At 43.1% G+C, this 21966-nt stretch overlaps 1 protein-coding gene across 2 annotated transcripts in view; it reads left to right on the top strand.

The window, feature by feature from the left end:
- LOC143785147 (interferon-induced very large GTPase 1-like) overlaps nt 1–16352 on the top strand; it is a 29749-nt gene extending 13397 nt beyond the window's left edge. The window contains exons 4-8 of one of the 2 annotated variants that reach the window (XM_077273831.1): nt 215–864; nt 3976–4009; nt 4085–4131; nt 6770–6845; nt 10541–16352. In XM_077273831.1, coding sequence (XP_077129946.1) covers nt 215–864; nt 3976–4009; nt 4085–4131; nt 6770–6845; nt 10541–15225 — 5492 coding nt within the window. In that variant the 3' untranslated portion in view covers nt 15226–16352. Of the gene's footprint in view, nt 1–214; nt 865–3975; nt 4010–4084; nt 4132–6769; nt 6846–10540 lie in introns of those variants that run through there. The other variant, XM_077273832.1, reaches the window with a different exon arrangement.
- Nucleotides 16353–21966: the final 5614 nt, after the last annotated feature.

Below are 21966 nucleotides of genomic sequence, written 5' to 3'. Positions count from 1 at the left end.
TTGCCAATGCTGATATGCTCATGTGAGGAAGGACAGTTCTGAGGAGCATCATCTGACAGGGGAGGGTCAGGAGGCCACCAAACATATTTCATGGTTGTCTGCTGTGGTCAAAATCAGGTGCTTTGTCCAATTATGATACAGCCTTAAGTTATTAGTAAAATAATTTAAAACATTTGAAGAAATAGCTAAGAATATAATAAAACTTATTTTTCAGCTTCCAAAAAAAAGGAAAATGATCAAGATCTTCAACTTCAAAGCAAAAAAAGCTTACACTTGGATCAAAAAGAGGAGTCTTGTAAAAATGGTGGTAATAAATCAGATCAAGGAAAATCCTATCTCTCCATAACTCACAATAGAGCAGCATCTCCAGAATCTGACACGTCTCACCCCCAACATAGAAAAGACTCCCCAACATCTTTTGCAGATAATCCTCATAATTTATCACCCACAACAGACCCAGAAAATATAGAAGTTTATAAATCCATAAAAGCAACCACATTCAAGAAGAAAGGATCACCTGGAGGAGAACAATATAAAGCCAGAGATTCAGGTGGGGAATGGTGGTCAGAAGAAACGACAGTAGACACTTCCTCAAAAACAAAACGATGTAACAAGGATGACTTCCCATTACATAATCAAGAGGAGACCTTAGAACATGATCGTCAATGTGTAGGAAATAATTTAAAGTATGCCGGTAAAAGAACACTCTCAGAACAAGAATCCTCTTTCCCTGATCTCTTTCAAGACACAGAACTATCCTCAATTCCTCAAGGTTTGGAGTCTCAATATGGAAATGAAATTGCTAAGATCCACCGCTTACACAATGAAGGACATTCCTTGACTTCTAACCAATTGAAAGAGAATGTAGGTACCAGTCACTGACACTAACAGTAGTTATGAGTGAATGACACAACGTCTACAGCTTGTTCATTTGGATTCGTGTTTGGATTCCAGAGAATTTTTCCTAAAAGTCGGCCAAAGTTTGGTAAATGACCGAGTTCACTAAGGGATCTTCCAGATGTCTGTGTTTCTGTTAGCAGCACGGGCCGCAAAATGTTCCGCACACGTGCACACTGATGACACACGGATGATATCCCTTTGTCTTTAGTGTGACACGTACTGGTGCCTGGGAATCAGCAGTACTGTTCACACTATTCCCTGGCGCCGGGTGCTGAAGTGAAGACAGCTCACATTGCGGTACCCTGCTAGCACTGCGACCAGCGCTAGCAAGAGACAATGTTGAGAGTTGTATTCAACTGTTAACGGTGAGAGCAAGCAGCGCCAGATGGGAGTATTCATCAGCTGCCAGCTGCGCTATAAATAAATAAATTTTAAAAAATGACATGGGGCTCCCCTGTATTTTTGATAACCAGAAAAGGCGCATCTGTTAGATGTGCCAATTCTGGCACTTTGCCCGACTCTTCCCACATGCCCTGTGGCGGTGGCAAGTGGGGTTCATATTTGTGGAGTTGGTGTTACCTTTGAATTGTCCGGTGACATCAAGCCCATGGCTTAGTAATGGAGAAGCCTCTACAAGAGAGAGGATAAATATTTTAGTTAGGTGGGTAGTGACAACCAGGGAGAGAGACTGAAGGAGATGTGAGGGAATGGGGTTAATGGTGCAGGTTGTAGGGCAAGAAGAAGCGAAGAGCCTGGTAACATCCTCTTCTGTGACAGGTTGAAAGGTGAAAAGTGAAGTTGATGTATGTAAGGGAAGGGGATCCAAGCTCTTTGGAGACTGGGCACAAATGTCCTGACGAAGCTGATTGATTTTTTTTTATTGGACGTAAGTGGCCAGATTGTAAGCTCTGAGTTTGGAGATGGGGGTCTGTAATTTAGGCTCAGAAGTGAATGATAAGGTTTGAGGTTTGACAAGTCATTTTGGATTGTTGGTTAATGATGTGATGAAGGCAGTGAAATTGTTTGTTTGGCCATATGGATAGCAGAGTTATAAGTTTTCAGAATGAACTTATAGTGGATGAAAAATTCTGCTAAAACTGATTTGCACAACACTGACGCTTGGCACGTGGGGCACAACTGGAGAATACGTGTTTGCAGCGTGTGCCAGGGTTGTTATTGTCCATGTTGAGTCTTTCTGCGTGTGGGGAAGGCTGCTTCATCTATGGCATTTTCCAATGTCTTCTTATAATGTGACAATGCTAGGACAGGAGAAGGAGGAGATGGGAGCCGAAAACAACTGTATGTTGTTCAAAAACTGCTGGATATTGATGGCACGTACATTTCTATATGTGTGATAAATGGAGGTGTCCTGAATAGAGTTGAGCGAATTTGTTCAGATTTGGTTGATGAATCTGAATTTGCCATATTCGTGCCATATTGTTACTCAATTTGTGCCAAATGTATGTTTGCTGATCGGTTCTAAACATATTCGGAAATTTCTACTCTCATTGATTCTAATGACGTTCGGCTGTGTTTGACGAATATTGCAAAAACAATATTTGCAGCTGATCGTATTCAGAATGGAATCCAAACAAATTTGTTCAACTCTAGTCCTGAACAGGGCGATTGTTTTCGACAGGGAAAGAAAGAAGGTTGTGGTCATAAAGCGGCAGAGGGGATCTAGTAGTCAAGCACTGAGCTGAGCCAGGAGAAAACCAGGTACTGGGTATTCCAGTCTTCATGTGTCTTCAAAAGGAGATTTGTAGTTAAATTTCCGCGCTGCTGCTAAGATGAATTTCAGGAGAGTATAGTTGATTCACAGTGGTTTTATTCAACGCGTTTCAGGGGTCTCATGCCCCCTTCATCAGGAAATACCACACAGAATATACAGGCATCACCTCTATTCTCCTCTATGTAACGTGGATAAGACCCTATTGCGCTTTTTGTCTCCCCATTGTTTTACAATAGTCTTCATGTGTAGCAGAGTTAGCAAGTTGTGAAAGGCCTAAAGAGTAGGTTAGAGAAAGAAGATAAGTAGCAAATGCAGATAATTACCAATGGGGTTCTTAAAGTCCCCCATGGTGAGTGTGGGAATATCACAGGATAGGAAGTGTGGAAGCTAGGTAGCAAAGTGATCCAGGAACTGGTTGGTTTTGCCTGGGGTACAATACACAACTGCCACTTACAAGAATAAGGGTTTGAAAAGTCTAATGGTGTGGACCTCAAAGGAAGGTAACGTAAGGTTGGATAACCTGAAAAGCACATTGTGTTGAAAGCACCAGACCAGCATCTCCACCTTAAAATAGAAAAGTAGCAGCCGATAGCACTTCAGATATTAGATTGCACTGGTTCCACTGGACCCAAATGGAAGAGTACATACCAAAAGATAGGGAAGAACAGCATCCAATCTGGGTGAAAAATTAAAATTAACTCTTTATTTTGCCAAAATAAAGAGTTAATTTTAATTTTTCACCCAGATTGGATGCTGTTCTTCTCTATCTTTCAGCATCTCCATCTTGTCTGCTCTTAAGAAAATTATAACTTACCGTGTGAGAGAGCAGCAGTGGTGGTGGTGGTGTCCAACTGCTGGATCCAGGTTTCTGGAAGAGCCAGAAGGTTAAGGGAATTGGAAAGGAAAAAGTCATTGAAGTAGGGGAGGTTGTTGCATACTGTATGTGCGTTCTAGAGAGAGAGCTAGGAGAAGGTGAGCACTGAATATTAGTAAGATTAGCAGGGTTTCTACCTGCAGCAGGAAGAGCGTTATATAAAGTAGTGGAAGGAGGGCCCATGTTAGGGGATATGTCACTAGTGACTGAGAGAAGGAGAACAAAAAGAAAGAGCAAGTGATTCTGTGATTTGTGTGAACGATTCGTGTTCTGTATGGTGGTAGTGGATGGCTTGGATTTTTTCAGAAATGTGAGTAGAGCCTAATCCCTTAACATGGGAGGGAGGAAGAGAGAGGGACTGATGTGGAGAGAGAGCACAAAGTGTAAAAGGTCAGTGAGTGCCTGAGCTGTTTCGATAAACTGATGACTAACTTCTTGTCTACTGATATATTTTTTTATGGTTTTGTAGGTTGATCAGACTCATCATGGTGGTGCAAGACAAGGTAAGGGATATGAAATATAGATAGAGTCCATGTATTTATCCTTAAAATTTTTATGTGTTATTTTTGTTTTTTTAGGAAAACAAGGATTTATGATTGATTGTGGCCTACCAGTGATCAAAAAGGTATTACAAATGGTGCTGAACCTCCAGGACTTTGCTGGGTTTGAGTTGCTGAGATGCAGAGAGGTGGATGATGATTCTCCCTATGTAATGATTATTATTAGGGATGTGGGACTTTATACTGTTCATTGACTGGTAGAATTAGACTATTTCACACTTTGCTTGTTTTGCTGCTTTTTTAATGCAAATTAAAATTCTTTTTATAGAACCAGCAAAAGCTATGAGATTTGAGAAACCTGCACATGCTTCACTTTTTCTTGACTGAATTGGAAAACTGCACCTGTTACTTCTAAGAGTATTGTGCACACGTTGCGGATTCGTGTGCAGATTTTTCCATGCAGATTCTGAAAAATCAGCAGGTAAAACGCAGGGTGGATTTACCGTGGTTTTTGTGCGGATTTCACCTGCGTTTTTACACCTGCGGATTCCAATTATGGAACAGGTGTAAAACGATGCGGAATCCGCACAAAGACTTGACATGCTGCTGAAAATAAACCGCAGCATTTCAGCGTGGAATTTTCTGCAGCATGTGCACTGCGGATTTGTTTTTCCATAGTTTTACATGGTACCATACAACGCATGGAAAACTGCTGTGAATCCGCAGCATCAAATCAGCTGCGGATCCGCAGCCAAATGTGTGAAACTGAATAATATATGGCCGATCAATGTGGGAAAGTAAACCATGTCCGACCAACAAAATGCTCTGCTAATGTCTTGGATAAGCTATGCCTGACCGATCCAACTGTCCCTGCTCTTTTTACATTTGCAATTGTTTATTTTTTCATGAACTTGTGAACTTTTTTGTTCAGAAAAGTCGCTATTTTTTCAGACATAAAAATCTTTTTCCACTACATAATTTGATCAAATTGCCCCTTTTTTCCAAAAATGTTTTATGGTTTCACACATGTCTTCCATTGGTGGCCGAACACTTTGCATTGTTTCTGCTTCTATGGTGGAACCAAAGCTGAAATTTGGGATCCTGAAAAACGTACCAAAAAATGCAGCAAAAAGAGAGCAAAACCTGATTTTTGTCTGCAGCTTTTTACGGCTAAGGCTAGTTTCACACTAGCGTTTGGAGGAGCTGTGGAGGGCTGCAGACTTCCTCTGTGAAGCTCCGCCCTCAGCCGCACCTCCGCCTCTAGCTCCGCCTACTTCTGCATGCGGCCTGCATGTGGCCGGCGTACCTATCTTTAACATTAGGTACGCAGGTCGTGCCGCTGTATGCGGATGCTTCTGCATGCGTCATTTTGACGATGCGGAAAAAAAAATTGCTACAAGCTGTGTCCTACGCTGGTCACCGCATTGTCAAAACGACGCATGCGGAAGCATCCGTATACAGCGGCACGACCTGCGTACCTAATGTTAAAGATAGGCTTGAGAATGGCTCAGATGGAGCCGAAACGTCGCCCAGTGAAGTGGGTTGATTAAACCTTCCATATTTTCACAAAAGGAATGGAGTGCTGCCTCTTTTTTAAGCTTTTGTAAACTTGGTGCAATTGTTGGACTAGTTGCCTGAGGCCCTGCACCCGAAGATAAGTATATAAAGAAGTGTTGTGCTGTTCCCTTTTCTCTCACTAATGTTAAAGATAGGTACACAGGCCGCATGCCGGCCGCATGAAGAAGTAGGCGGAGCTAGCGGCGGTGGTGCGGCAGAGGGCAGGGCCTCATGGAGGAATTCCACAGCCCTCCGCAGCTCCTACAAATGCTAATGTGAAACCGGCCTAAGATATCAGGTTTTGGCTGCAGAAAAAAAGTAGCAAAAAAGCAATATGTGAACATAGCCTTATAGTTTGTTCCTCACTGATTTTTTTTACACCTGGCAGGAAATAACACCAAATAGAAGAAAAAACCTTAACTAAAACATTCCGGACTCCTACAGATTAATAGGATTTCTAACTCAGCTGCATTATTCCTTGGCATCACTTGGCCACAGCCATAGTCAGTGACTCGGACTCACTTCATTGTCGGTCCCAGGTCCTTGCACTGCAGCTCTGCTTATTCTTTTTGGCTTCCTTAAAGGGGTCGTCCAGTCTTCTGATAAGTCTACAGTTGTGACTATGTGACTGCAGAGTATGGAATCCTAACTGTGTGTGATGCGCACTCTGCCAGGATTCTGCATTATTGCCAGTAAGAGCGGCAGTTTCATGATTCCTAGTACTTCTGGCCGCATTTGGCTAGATGTGCTCGGCCGCCATCAATACAAGTGAATTGAGTGAGTTTGAGCACATATAGAGGACATGTTATTGCATATAGGCAAATTGCACGCTTACGGTCACATGACTGCCTGTTCTCCCCGGCAATGCTGGAGAATCCTGACAGTGTGCATCACACACTGTTAGAGTTACTGCAGACTTCGCTGATATCGACGGGTTTCGGTTGACAATCTAATGTGCATGGTGGCACCGACCGATGATCGGAGATGTCAAGCGCACATGTCCAATTTCCCATTATAATGTCAGATGAAGCTTTACATTATATCAAAGACAAAATAAAAACTCGAATCCAAAAGCAATGAAATCCAGTGCACTGACCGAGCCCTGGATGTCCCCTTCATTACATACATAGAGCGTTGATGAGCAGGGAGACGTTCTTCAGCTCTTCAGGCACAGAACTTGTGATGACCATGTCTCCATTTGTGTAGGAGCTGAAGATGCACTTACGTATGAGTGATGTCAACACTAGAAATCAAACCTTCCAAAGCAATGAGAACGCCATAAGTGAGTACATACCTCCATGATTATCTTATCTGGTTTTGATTTGTTTCTCTCTCTGTCTTTATGGTCGTTGCATTGTGGCTTTTTTGTCAGTTATAAATTATGCAGAAGTGAATCTAGGTTTTACAGCACCCGGAGCAAAAATTCCATTTCATGCGCCCTCCTATACACAGCTTAAGTGGTTTGAGTAGACTTCACGCGACCGCTCAGATGCAATCTGCACACTTACAGTAACGCGCTAACGAGCTGCTTTTCATAATTTACTCAATGTTCAGTGAAATACTACAGCCCCCATTTCACTGAGAGAAGTAGGGAAAGAAGCATGTTGGCATGTGACCGAAAGTATGAAAATCATATATGAATGATCTTGTGATGACTCCCAGAACCGATTCCTGCATATATTGCACACTGTTAGGATAGGATATGCTACAGTGCTTAATGTTATAGTTATTTCTTTTATATATATATATATATATATATATATATATATATATATATATATATATATATATATTTCTAATGTTATACTTAATGTTACTAACATAAATACAGATGTAGTAACCCTTAACAACTTGTCAGATGGCACAATACTTTAACATAGACATGTATCACGCTATCTGACAAGTTATGATTTGTTACATGTGTACGGGATCAGAACCAAAAATATTACAGGAATGTATCACCAGAACCACCAACAATACAGAAATATACTACCAGATCCACCAGCAGTACAAAAATACATAATTAGAACCACCAGCAGTACAGAATAACATTACCATAACCGTTATCAGTACAGGAATACATCACCAGAACCACCAATAAATACCAGAGTACATCACCTGAACTATCATTAATATAGGAATACATCATCAGAACATCCAAAAATACAGGAATATATCACCAGAACCATCATCAGTACATGCATACATCACTAGAACAACCATCACCAGACCCATCAATCAGTACATGAGTACATCACTAGAACCATCATCATAATATAAATATATCACCAGACCACCATTACTACATGAATAAATCAACAGAACTGCCATTAGTATAGGGATACATCACCAGAACCACCAATTTGTATGTGAATACATCACTAGAACCACCATCAGCGCATGAAAACTCCACCAGAAACACCATCAGTAAATTAATACAACCACAGAACAACCATTAGTACAGGAATAGATCACCAGAACCACTTATCAGTACAGGAATGCATAACCAGAGCCATTACTAGAAGCACCATCAGTACATGAATACAACTCCAGGACCACCAAAAGTACAGTTCCAAGCTTAGTGCAGTGATCAACCACAGGACTAATGAGACGTAGTCAGTATTACAAATAAACATTTTCATGCAGGTACCTTATAAGTTACCTCTTCTCTGATTTGGAGTTGTTCGTCTTTGCACACTACCCTCTTCTCTGGTCTTCTGCAGCACATCTCAATTCAGTGCCTTTAAAAATAAATCATTATAATGACTGAATAAAGATATCTGCCATACACTAATAATAATTGTCTCGCACTGTGCTCCCTATGCCTAGCCTTCACACTGTCCTCTTCTTTCCATGCCGGACCTCATCTTCACACTTTTACCGGACTTCACTCTTCTCAGACTGTGTTCCCCCTATATGACCCACTTTCCATACTGTATCCTCTTCTCAAACTCCCCTCTCTGCTTAATATATACTCCATACTGTGCCCTCACATTATCCCCTATGCTGCCTCTATCCCTATCCATACTGTGCCCTCACACTGTCCCACTACACTGCTCCCTCTCTATACTGCCCCACCACACTATCCTCACACTATTCCCCTCAATACTGTCCCTTCACACTTTTCTCCCCTATACTGTTCCCTCACATGTTTTCCCCACTTTCCCCCTATGCTGCTCCTCTCACTACAGTCTCTATGTTGTACGTCCTAACACATTTCTCCCTCCATAATGTCCCCTGACACATTTCTCACCGATACTGTCCCCTGACACATTACCCTGCTCAACTGTACAGTCTTCTCACACATTTATATCCCCAATACTGTCTCTTTACACATTACTACCCCATCCCATACTGTTGCCTGACAAATCCCCCATCTTCATAACATCCCCTCACACAATTGCCACATGCTCTCTCCTCACACATTTACCACATTCCACTTATCATACTGTCTCCTCATACATTTCCCCATACTTCCCCCTCATATATTCTCTTTCCCCATACTGCCTCCTTACACATTTTATTCTCCCTACACTGTCTCCTCATTTAGTCCTTCCTTATACTGCCTTCTCACCCTCCCCATCTTTCCTCTCCCTATACTGCCTACTCACACTTCCCCTCCCAATATTGCTTACTCACAATCCCCGACCCTCCCCATACTGCCTCCTCATATAATTCCCTCCCTCCCCATACTGCCTTCTCACACATCCCGCTTTTCCAATACTGCCAACTTACACATTTCCCTATTACATATTTATATGCCGATATGATCACTGCCGACTCCACAGTAATAGAAGGAAATACAGTAGCTGCCACCATCAATTGTTTATACAGGCCGATTGGACACTTGCTGAGCTAGCGTATTGTTTCAGCGGTGCGGTTTACAGAGCAAGAGGAACAGAACTATTACATTTTATATATTTAAGCCGAAAAGAAGGCAGTGTTAAAAAAAAAAAAATCTACATACAGGTTACAAAATGGGGACAAAACAGTATGGTGTTTACAATAACATAGAATAAAAGGGATAACAAAAGAAAAGTACTAAACCTGTGTCACGGAAATGGCTCAGCGTTTATCAAAGGAAAGCACTCCTTAGAGCCAATCCTTAGGGCAACGGACAGAATCACAGAGTACTGTGTGTTCCAGAACTGACAAATTACAAAATCTCAAACTCTGATTTTTAAATCAAGGTTATGCCCACATACTTCCCATCGATGAGCTCATATTGGGGGCTGGTCGTGGGATATGCTTGGTCTTTAGAAGACTATAAGATCCCCAACTTTCAGGATATCTTTACTCCTGCAGGTCCCAGGTGGGAGATACTGTTGTCATGTTTCGTATCACGATATTACCTTTCTATAGAGCTGAAATGTTGCATACATAGCATCATCCTGGTGATGTGAATGAATGTGTTATATTCATCCCTTTGTTATGACATCGAATATATGTCCCATAAATATTGGATCAATGCAAACCCCAAAATTCATCACTGACTATAGGCTCCAGAGAGTCTGAGATATTTCCTTTGCACAGAGGAAGCCCCTGTTCTGCTCCACCTCTGACTTGGTGTGTGGTTCTCAACAGATCTCCTGTTGTAATTGCCTGTTCATGGCAGGAGGTCCTATTTCAGTGGAGGATGAATTATCAGCTTTTTCTTTACCTAGTTATAAATAATCCCATATGTTCAATGTGAGGATGATATGTCCCCTCTCAAGAGATGTTTTCATGGATTTTACAATTTTTTATCTACGACAATCCTCTATATACTACACCACACAGGACAGATCTTCTATATACAACACCACAGAGAACAGATCCTCTATGTACCAGACTACAACTTAGCAATTATAGATCCCTTTTATTAAACAAGACATAATAATGAACAGACCCATATATTTTAATGTAGACAATGAAATATGTCATGAAATATTTTTTGTAGTGTCTATTACATTAAGCATTTTCTGATTTTTGTCTTAGGAGAAACAAGTTCAGCTTATGAAGTTCTCAATCGACTGGATAGAAAGAAGAATTTAGTAAAAAGGCCTCGCACGTTCACTGTTCATGATGTGCTGGTCATAAGACCTGCTTGCATTGAGAAACATGCCCTTAATGAAGATATTATCTGGCAATTTCTGCAAAAGTTAATGGCCTTGAATGCCTCCGCAAGGAATACAAATGTTCAGGAAAGCACAGAAGTCGGATCAAGAAGTGTTATTGATGTTGCAGACATTAGTGTTTCAGCGTCTATACATCCTCTAGATATAGTTTGCATTCTCCTACATTCTTCGGACATTTTTTTACAACAGGAAATTTTGTCAAAAATGTACTTGTGTCAGTACGCCGTCCCACTGCTGCTCCCGGCCGGTAATGGCCACAACTGCACTTTCATGCTGTGGGCGATGAGAGAGATCATTGTAAAATGGATTTCTTGCAGTAAAGACCTCAGAGAAGATAATTTAGTGAACATAAAGATGCCAACAATTTCCTTCGTAAGACTTGGAGAATCTGGATTTTCGAAGTCCACAATTCTTAATAACTTGCTTTCTTCGTCGATGTCTCGCTTTGAAATGTTTTTCAGCTGTGAAATGGAAGGTGGAGATCAAGCTAAAACTGTATCTAATGGTCTGGCGGAAATCTCCTGGTACTTTCCCGGCAAACAGCAGAATTTACACTCTGAACCTTTTGCAGTTACAAATTTACACGGAGACATCAGGGACCATTACAAGCAGTTCAGATTTATAGCAGAAATATCGTCCGTGGTGTTCCTGTTTATTAAAGATGTGACCGATGCAAATTTTAACTTCTTATCTTCCTGCAAAAACACGCATTTTTTTGTAATTGTGGAAGAAAGCACTAAGGAAAAATCAACAGAATTACTTAAAAATTTGGAAATGTTATCTAAAACCATAAACCTGAAGATGTGCAAGATCAGCACTAATAGAAATAGAGAACTGGTAAAAATGGTGCGGTCACGTGTGTCAGAAATTGTTAAAACCACTGACAAAAAAATGTGCTTGGTCGACATGGCTCCCACAGCTGAATACTTAGACATTGAGGTGGACGAAAACAATGGACCTTGCCAAAAGGCGAAAGAATATGCCCAGTCAATAATTCAACATATAGAAAGTACACTTGACTATAAGAGCGGTACAATGAAACTGCAGGGCGCTCTATGGAAGGAAATATCTAAAATAGACAAGGAGCTATGTAGACAGAAATACCAAGGGGACACAGATGACGCAGATCGCAAGAACCGACTAGTCAGTAGGCGCTTGGAAAACCACAGAGCTCAGTATCAGCAGGCGGTTCCTCAGGACATTCACTCCTTTATTAGAGCAATGAAGGAGTTGGACATGACAGAAAAATGCTATTTTCTAAAGTGGATGAAAATTTTTCTTGATTCTCTTGCTAGAAAAAATCTATCCGTTCTACGTACAAAATTCAAACAGAAGCAGAAGGAGTCATCAGCGTTTGACAAAGGGATATTGTATTTGTCTCAAGAGATCTCTGACAGTTCGCTGGGTGTTGAACACTTTTTACGTGAGTTGGCGCAATATTATGAGGCTGAATGTTCTTTGGTAAATGTGGAAGAAGTGAAAGTGAATCAGAGAAAGTTTACAGATCTTCCAGGAATTGCCGCCGATCTCCTGTTGCATGGTTTCCCATTGGAGCTGATTGATGGAGATGCCTCCAACATTCCTCTACAGTGGATAACTGATGTCCTGACTGAGCTGGATAACAAGACCGGAGGACAATGTAGGATGAGGGTGATCACTGTCCTGGGAGTGCAGAGTACGGGGAAGTCCACCCTCCTGAACACCATGTTTGGTCTACAGTTCCCTGTAGCCAGTGGTCGATGCACACGAGGAGCCTTCATGAATCTTTTGAAAGTGGAGAAGAACTTCCAGAAAGAACTAGGTTGTGAATTTATTCTGGTGATTGACACTGAAGGGTTGAAAGCTCCTGAATTGTCTAAACTCGATGAGAGTTATGAACATGACAATGAGTTGGCCACACTTGTGGTTGGGTTGAGTGATGTTACCATAGTCAATATCTCCATGGAAAATACATCAGACATGAACGACACATTGACCATTGTTCTCCATGCATTTCTTAGAATGAATGGAGTCGGTAAGAAGCCCAACTGCCAATTTGTACATCAGAATGTAAGTGATGTGAGTACAGATGACAATACCATGATAGGTCGAGCACAATTTTTGAATGAACTCCAAGAAATGATCAAAGTAGCTGCAAAAATGGAAAAGAAGGATACAAACATACAGTTTTCAGATATCCTTGACTATGACCCCCAGAAACACAGCTGGTACATCCCAGGTTTGTGGCACGGTGTTCCTCCGATGGCTTCAATAAATGTTGGATACAGTGAAACTATTTATGAATTAAAAAAATACATGTTCACATTCATGACAGAAAAACATCATGCAGGTATCCATAGCATTAGATCTTTTACCAAATGGACAAATACGTTGTGGCAAGCTATAAAGTATGAATCTTTTATCTTTAGTTTCAGAAACATCCTGGCAGCCGAGGCCTATGAGCAGCTGTGTAACAAGTACTCAGAACTAGAATGGGAATTTCGGAGGCAGGCCTACAAACTGATCTCCAAGTTTGAAAATGCAATCAAGAATCAATCAATCGAAAGTAATACTCAGGGACAGTTAGAGCAAACATTAAATGAATCAATGGATCAAGTCTTGGGGCAAGGGGAGAAAAATATGAACAGTCAACTATCAACGTTTTTTAAAACTGGAAGCAACAATCCTCATCTTATAGAAAGGTACAAAGAAGAATTTTTTAATTCTGTGAAATGTCTCAGGAGAGAGCTGCAAAATCTCATCACAAGCAAATTTACAGAAACTATGTCAGTTGAAAAGGGAAAACATAATCTTGAAATGATACTGAAGCAGTATCTCCAAAATATTGACGGCCAACTCAAGAGTTATAAAGCAAAGTTAGCTGGTCTGCGCGACGTCAGAGAGCTGGAGGAAGAGTTTGAGTCCATATGGCAGGGTATAATTGGAAACCTACAGCCACACACCATAGAAAAACTGAATGTTGGCAGCAGAATGTTAAAGCAGCTTAGAGATGAAATGAGGAACAGAGGAAGCAATGTCAGCGGGATGTTACATAATGTGGGGTCTCTTCAACAATATCAAGAGAAAAGCTTTTGTGTAGAAGACAAGCACACAGATATCAGTATTTTACAAAAATGTGTTAATTTACTGAAACGTAACAATGCCAAAGACCAACTTCAGAACTGTGCATCAACAATCACTGACCTTTGCCAAGATTACGTTACAGAGAAGGTCAAGACTGGAGAGGACTACAGTGACATGTACAGCAGAGAATTACTAAACATCATAAATGGACACCTAGAGAAAAATTCTGGAAAACTGTCCTACAACCATTTGTTCCAGGTAGAGCTCAAGCTTCATATTTTGGGTAGAGCAGCTCCTCAATTTCAGAAGATGCATGACCACTATCGGGTGAGAAATGATCCCATCTATCAAATTCGAGCGCTGAAACCAAAGTATTTCAACATACTTAAAAGTAAAATCATCCATACTAATGAAACAAACGTCAGAGCAAAGAATTTTTGTGAGCAAGGATTAATTCCGGCTATAACGGCCTACATTTACAACAATCTCGGGAGACAGATAATCGATGATATTCTCAAAGATGCAGATGGTGCAATATTTAAAAGTAGAAAATCCTTCCATTACCATCTCTTGGCAGAGATGCTTGACATAGACTCCTTCGAGAGGTATAATATGTACATTAACAATTACAAGACCTACGTTAAGAGATGGATTTACATGTACATTCTACAAAAATATCAAAACAATGATACTTTATCAAAGCTGATAGATAAAAACCTAAAGTCAATTCTTAAAAAAATAAGATGTGCCATCGGAGACACTCAGGCTCAGCCCTTTGACAACATGTCAGAATTTCTCCAATATTTCTCTATGGTTTTAAAGCAAGACTTGGTGATTCCACGGATTGAGATGGAAATGACCGCCTTCCAAAACAAAGCAAATATGTCCCAATTCTGGCGAGACATTGAATCGTTCCTCTTTGAGATTAAAACTCAAATTTGGGCCAATCTAAAGACTAGCAGCATTGCGTTTCTCCTTTGTAATCTTCGTCTACAGCCTCAAACGGCATTGGCTTCTAAGGTTGTTGGCTGCGACCAGGAATGTCCATTCTGCCATGTTCCATGTGAAGCAGAAAGTGTTAACCATAAGGAACATTTTGCAACTTGCCACCGACCTAAAGGAATGGCCCAGTATACATGGTCGGAAACCAATGCTCTGTGCACTTCAATTTGCACCAACGATGTCGTTTCCGATGACTGTTTTGCAAATCTACACACTAATGGAGAATGGATTCCTTATAAGAACTACCAAATGGTTTATCCAGAGTGGATCATAGAGACTGAGGAGAGGAACAATTCTTCAGATTACTGGAAATTCATCTTCACAAGCTTCAATCTTGAATTTGCTAAATTATACGATGTTGAGCCAGCTGAAATACCGGAGGAATGGTATCGAATAACAAAGAAGCACGCTCTGCGTAACTTGAAGGATGCGTATAACATAGGAGAAAAGAGGGAGAAATACAAGTTCATTAACATTTAATTAGGAAAAAATAGCACAGTTGTTATGTATGACCAATTAGATCCATCTTTGGAAATACTGTACTAATCTGAATAAGGCTTTACTTAAAGGGGTTGGCCACTACTTTGCAAGTTCATATCGTGTGGACTGGCTGCCATAGATAAGAACTTTACTAAATACCTTGCTTTCCTAAATCCTGCTGTTACCTGAGCTTCTCCCCTGCTCAAATAATCTCTGGCCCATTGACTATCTGCGATGTCATGTAAATTTCTCCCCAAGATCATGGCTTTGGAATCTGATGGGACATCACAATCATGTGACTTTTCTTGCTGTGTGAGTAGGCGAGGTTGCATTCAGCAGAGCTCACTCAGTTTCTGTGCATGCTGCCAGCCTCCTCCTGCAGCCCCAGCTCTTTCTCCTATCTGTATGTATATAGCAGGGTGAATATACATGTACCCACACTGCTCTATACCCTGTGTAATGTATATATACACTGTTGTATTCCATTTACATAATGAATGCGTTAATATTTCTCTCCCCTCCCATTCACCCATCCATCTGCAAGTGACGAGAAGTAGGGAATAATCTTTATTACAGGACTGCTGTTCTGGTGCTTTGTGCATGACTTGTCTTTCCTGTGGCAGCGTCCTGTACGGTAGATTTTGCTAGGGCTGTGTGTGAATCTGGGGGGAGAGTGGGAAAGGTGTAGATGGAGTCACAGGGGATGTGCTCGCTGGTGGCTTGCAGCCCAGCACAAGGAATTCTGGAAAATTGTATCAAAAGGGAGTGGAAAATTCTGAAGAAGAAGTGAAGGCAGTAACTACAGAGCTGGTGGTCAGGGGACAGGAAATGACACAGAAAGGCATAAAACAAAGTAACATAAAACTTGACAGAAAAGGTCTATGGTGTTTAGAGGCATTATCCTTAAGCATTTATGGCAAAACCAGTAACCGATTCAGGGTAGTGGACAAGCTCTTTAAGAGTAGAACTAAAGACTTTCCACTAGATCAATTTTATAAAGTATTTGCCTAAGATATCCCATAAACTTAGACAATAAGTTTTCAATGCATTCTATGATATAGAATAATGGAAATTGCAACGTGTAAAAGTTTGTAAAATGCAATAAAACTACAATAAGTGGAGTGGTCCATAGTTGTGGAAATTCCTTTATGAGGTGCATTTAGCTTGTATTGTTCCACCAGGTAACGTTGCTGCCGTGCGTCATGTTTCTCTTGAGTTTCTTCTTTCTATATCATTCTGATATACAAGCCGTGAGCAAAGACGTTGGCCTCATTTGCCAAACCATCCATGTTTTAAGCGTTTGGCTTACAGTCTGCACCATTGCCACCACGCTCATGGCTTCTCTTTCTTTTTCAGCTCTTTTTTATGTACTGTATATAACAAGAACAAATTCCAGAACACTTTAAAAAGATTGTCATCATTCATACTTTTTAATTTCCCTCCTTGGGCTGACAATGTAAAATAGAAATGGACGTATAAGTATCTTTCACGTACTTTTACATTACTGAGACAGGAGATAAGTGGTGAAATGATCCTAGGAGAAAAAGCGTGGCGCTCTCTAAGCATAGTAAAATTAGATTAAAGGGAAAGGAGAGTTGTAACGGAAACTCGCTCATCTAATGAGGTTGTGCAATCTCAGGCCAACTCCCGCTGTGGCATGTTTTGGGTTTATTTTTTTAGAAGCGACTGCTGCCAACCTGGTGGGGTGGGAAAAGCCACTTCCAGGGATTTCTCACAATGTGAAGACCAAGGTGAAAATCCATTTCCAGTCATTTCTAAAAGATGATGGCTTGAATGTCTGACCATATGGAGTAGAGACAAAAGTAAAAAGAGGATCAGATGAGACATTACTATGTAAATAAACATCTACTGAAGTAACCTGAAGATTTTCACCTTGATTCAACTCAGTGGCAAATACAGCGCCACTCGATGGATTTTCACCTTGGACAGCCCCACACTCTCTCATTTTTCACTTTGGTCTGAGACAGCAGATGGCAGCTGGTGATCATGAACGTCTATGGAGATGGGAGGAGGACAGAGCTAGTGGCAGAATACAGCCTCTAGGCAGGGCTTAGGGCTTTGCAGTCTGTTATTAAATATATAGCTGCTGCATGTGATCATGTGTATATATTTTTTTTTTTTTGGAGGGTGGGTGGGTGAAAAAATTGACTATATTGTCATCCATAGAGTTTAGTGTGGTTAGTGTTACATTATGTAGGTATTTAAAACTACAAAAAGTTCAATTTTTTTTTCTATATTCCGTTAGTCATCCATACTGTGTAATGTGCTTTGGGTTACAATATGGTGGTATTAAACTCCAAAAAAAAGCTTTGCCTGCTGCAGACGACCATTTTTTTTTTCACAATTAAAAATAAACTTGGTTTCCAGAGACCTAGCAATTAGAAAATACTTAAGTCATGCTGTATGGGATGGAGAAGTGCTGATGATGGTGCACACAGACACCGAGGACATGGGGCAGGTACGACTATGCCTGTTGCTGGAGCACAAGAAACATACCCATCCACAACACTTAGCTTACTGTCCCACTTTGCAGGGAGGCACGGGACACCACTTCTGAAGCCACACCAGTGTGTAAAGGTGGTCAGCTGGATAGCAGATAATGCTTCAAGCAGGCTTGGCAGTGCCACACAGCCTTCCACACTGTCCAGTCTCATCAGCCTATAGTCTAGATAACTTAATTCTCACCTTGATCCTCCTTCCACGCACTATGTCGAGTTCGAAGAGTCCAGCGATCCCACAATAGGACACTCCGGGAAACTGTTCACAACATAAATAGCTCCTATATATGAGGGAACAGGTAGGAGAGCGGCCATAGCTTCTACACGAGGGAGCAGGTAGGAGAGCGGCCATAGCTTCTACACGAGGGAGCAGGTAGGAGAGCCGCCATAGCTCCTATATATGAGGGAGCAGATCGGAGAGCGGCCATAGCTTCTACAGGAGGGAGCAGGTAGGAGAGCCGCCATAGCTCCTATATATGAGGGAGCAGATCGGAGAGCGGCCATAGCTTCTACAGGAGGGAGCAGGTAGGAGAGCGGCCTTAGCGCCTATATTTGGGGGAGCAGGTAGGAGAGCGGCGATAGCTAATATATATGAGGAAGCAGGTAGAAGAGCGGCCATAGCTCCTATATATGAGGGAGCAGGTAGGAGAGCAGCCATAGCTCCTATATATGAGGGAGCAGGTAAGAGAGCAGCCATAGCTCCTATATATGAGGGAGGAGGTAGGAGAGCGGCCATAGCTCCTATATATGAGGGAGGAGGTAGGAGAGCGGCCATAGCTCCTATGTATGAGGGAGGAGGTAGGAGAGCGGCCATAGCTCCTATATATGAGGGAGGAGGTAGGAGAGCGGCCATAGCTCCTATATATGAGGGAGGAGGTAGGAGAGCGGCCATAGCTCCTATATATGAGGGAGGAGGTAGGAGAGCGGCCATAGCTCCTATATATGAGGGAGGAGGTAGGAGAGCGGCCATAGCTCCTATATATGAGGGAGCAGGTAGGAGAGCGGCCATAGCTCCTATATATGAGGGAGGAGGTAGGAGAGCGGCCAGAGCTCCTATATATGAGGGAGGAGGTAGGAGAACGGCCAGAGCTCCTATATATGAGGGAGGAGGTAGGAGAGCGGCCATAGCTCCTATATATGAGGGAGCAGGTAGGAGAGCGGCCATAGCTCCTATATATGAGGGAGCAGGTAGGAGAGCGGCCATAGCTCCTATATAAGAGGGAGCAGGTAGGAGAGCGGCCATAGCTCCTATATATGAGGGAGCAGGTAGGAGAGCGGCCATAGCTCCTATATATGAGGGAGCAGGTAGGAGAGCGGCCAAAGCTCCTATATATGAGGGAGGAGGTAGGAGAGCGGCCATAGCTCCTACATATGAGGGAGCAGGTAGGAGAGCTGCCATAGCTCCTATATATGAGGGTGGAGGTAGGAGAGCGGCCATAGCTCCTATATATGAGGGAGGGCATAGGAGAGCAGCCATAGCTCCTATGTATGAGGGAGGAGGTAGGAGAGCAGCCATAGCTCCTATATATGAGGGAGGAGGTAGGAGAGCGGCCAGAGCTCCTATATATGAGGGAGGAGGTAGGAGAGCAGCCATAGCTCCTATATATGAGGGAGGAGGTAGGAGAGCAGCCATAGCTCCTATATATGAGGGAGGAGGTAGGAGAGCGGCCAGAGCTCCTATATATGAGGGAGGAGGTAGGAGAGCGGCCATAGCTCCTATATATGAGGGAGCAGGTAGGAGAGCGGCCATAGCTCCTATATATGAGGGAGCAGGTAAGAGAGCAGCCATAGCTCCTATATAAGAGGGAGGAGGTAGGAGAGCAGCCATAGCTCCTATGTATGAGGGAGGAGGTAGGAGAGCAGCCATAGCTCCTATGTATGAGGGAGGAGGTAGGAGAGCAGCCATAGCTCCTATATATGAGGGAGGAGGTAGGAGAGCAGCCATAGCTCCTATGTATGAGGGAGGAGGTAGGAGAGCAGCCATAGCTCCTATATATGAGGGAGGAGGTAGGAGAGCGGCCAGAGCTCCTATATATGAGGGAGGAGGTAGGAGAGCGGCCATAGCTCCTATATATAAGGGAGGAGGTAGGAGAGCGGCCATAGCTCCTATATATGAGGGAGGAGGTAGGAGAGCGGCCATAGCTCCTATATATGAGGGAGGAGGTAGGAGAGCGGCCAGAGCTCCTATATATGAGGGAGGAGGTAGGAGAGCGGCCATAGCTCCTATATATGAGGGAGCAGGTAGGAGAGCGGCCATAGCTCCTATATATGAGGGAGCAGGTAGGAGAGCGGCCATAGCTCCTATATAAGAGGGAGCAGGTAGGAGAGCGGCCATAGCTCCTATATATGAGGGAGCAGGTAGGAGAGCGGCCATAGCTCCTATATATGAGGGAGGAGGTAGGAGAGTGGCCATAGCTCCTATATATGAGGGAGGAGGTTGGAGAGCGGCCATAGCTCCTACATATGAGGGAGCAGGTAGGAGAGCGGCCATAGCTCCTATATATGAGGGAGGAGGTAGGAGAGCGGCCATAGCTCCTATATATGAGGGAGCAGGTAAGAGCGGCCATAGCTCCTATATATGAGGGAGCAGGTAGGAGAGCGGCCATAGCTCCTATATATGAGGGAGCAGGTAGGAGAGTGGCCATAGCTCCTATATATGAGGGAGGAGGTAGGAGAGCGGCCATAGCTCCTACATATGAGGGAGCAGGTAGGAGAGCGGTCATAGCTCCTACATATGAGGGAGCAGGTAGGAGAGCGGTCATAGCTCCTATATATGAGGGAAGAGGTAGGAGAGCGGCCATAGCTCCTATATATGAGGGAGGAGGTATGAGAGCGGCGATAGCTCCTATATATGAGCACTTTCTGACCGGAGTAGACCTTTGCACCTGACTGTTGGGTGGCGGGTGTGATATAAAAGATGGAGCACGTGGGAACGGGGCTTTTGGTGGGTACCCAGCGTCTTCTACAGGAGAAGGTTGACTCCCTCTCCGCTGACCGACGCCAACTGACAGGCCCACTTTGCAGCGCTCCAACCCCCACGCATACAGACTGTGCATCTGGGTCGCCCGCCAGGGCCGTGGGGTACCCGATACCGGGTCCAGTGTTCACAGGGGGATGTCACGGTGGCGACCCGGTCCGTTGCCCTGGGCGCCCATGTAAAAGGGAGATTGAATAAAGTTTATGTTAGTGATGCCACCTGTGGTATTTGGTCAGTGGGGACCGACGCTGCTTTAAGGGGTCCTCTGGGGTGATGTTATGGCAGCTAGATGGTGTACCTTCCCACAGGTGAAGTGTGTCCCCAGGGCTCCCAATGTGTAGATGGAAAATGATGATGAAAGGTGCAGTAAAGAACGAGGACACAGGTTTGCAGTCTCTTTACCTGATTTACTGAAGACTTCAGGCAACCGCAGTCCAGGTCACCAGATCACAGGGCAGGCAGGGTCCGGCCAGCTTAGAAGCGAATCCAGAGTCCTCTTTACCAGGTGGAGTTAGAAGCCTTCCCTCTAGTGCGGTAGTGTTGTAGTCCCTTACTGCCTATGGCTTCAGATAAGGTCCTCACAGTTCTTCTTCGTCCCCCATATAGGATAGGACACAAACCTAGTATGCCAGGTGACTCGGGCCTTTTTATAAGGTCTCTATCATAACCCGGGCTCTATGCGTCACTGTGCCTGCTGGGTCTTAGGGCAGACAGGTAACTTGCAGTTCAGCTGTCCTGCCGAACTCTGCTGTAATGTACTATTTGATGGTTAGCACTCGACAAATAGTGTGAGTATATGGTGCTAGTGAAAAAGGACCACTGGCCCCATAATTACAGGTTCAATTATAGAGTCACTGCACACATACTATAGAAAGTTTTTGCTTTAGGTGAATATTTAGTGATTTAACGGTGATGTGTAAAGCGTCAGCTGACGTTTCGGCCAGAACAAGGCCTTTATCACATAGTCGCCCTTTTCCTTTTTTGAATGGGGAATCACCGAGTGGGTAATGTCACTGCTTATGTAAAGAAACAAATAGCACAATGTCCAGTTCTGCTGGCTGTTCAGTACGTGCACTGGTTTCCCAGGAAATCGTTGTCCTGGTATTTTGCCCAAGAGTCATTGGTGGCGTGGTGTAGGATGCAGACACACTGCTCGGAGGCCGCTGTGATTTCAGTGCTGAGATCTCATCTCTCGAGATCTTGATCCCGAAACCACCATCTGCGCATGCGCCGCCCCCAGCGGCG

This window comes from Ranitomeya variabilis, chromosome 7, assembly GCF_051348905.1.
Source record: "Ranitomeya variabilis isolate aRanVar5 chromosome 7, aRanVar5.hap1, whole genome shotgun sequence".
In the NCBI taxonomy this organism is placed as follows: domain Eukaryota; kingdom Metazoa; phylum Chordata; class Amphibia; order Anura; family Dendrobatidae; genus Ranitomeya; species Ranitomeya variabilis.
The sequence above is the reverse complement of the archived record's forward strand: the minus strand, read 5'-3'. Positions and strand labels throughout refer to the sequence as shown.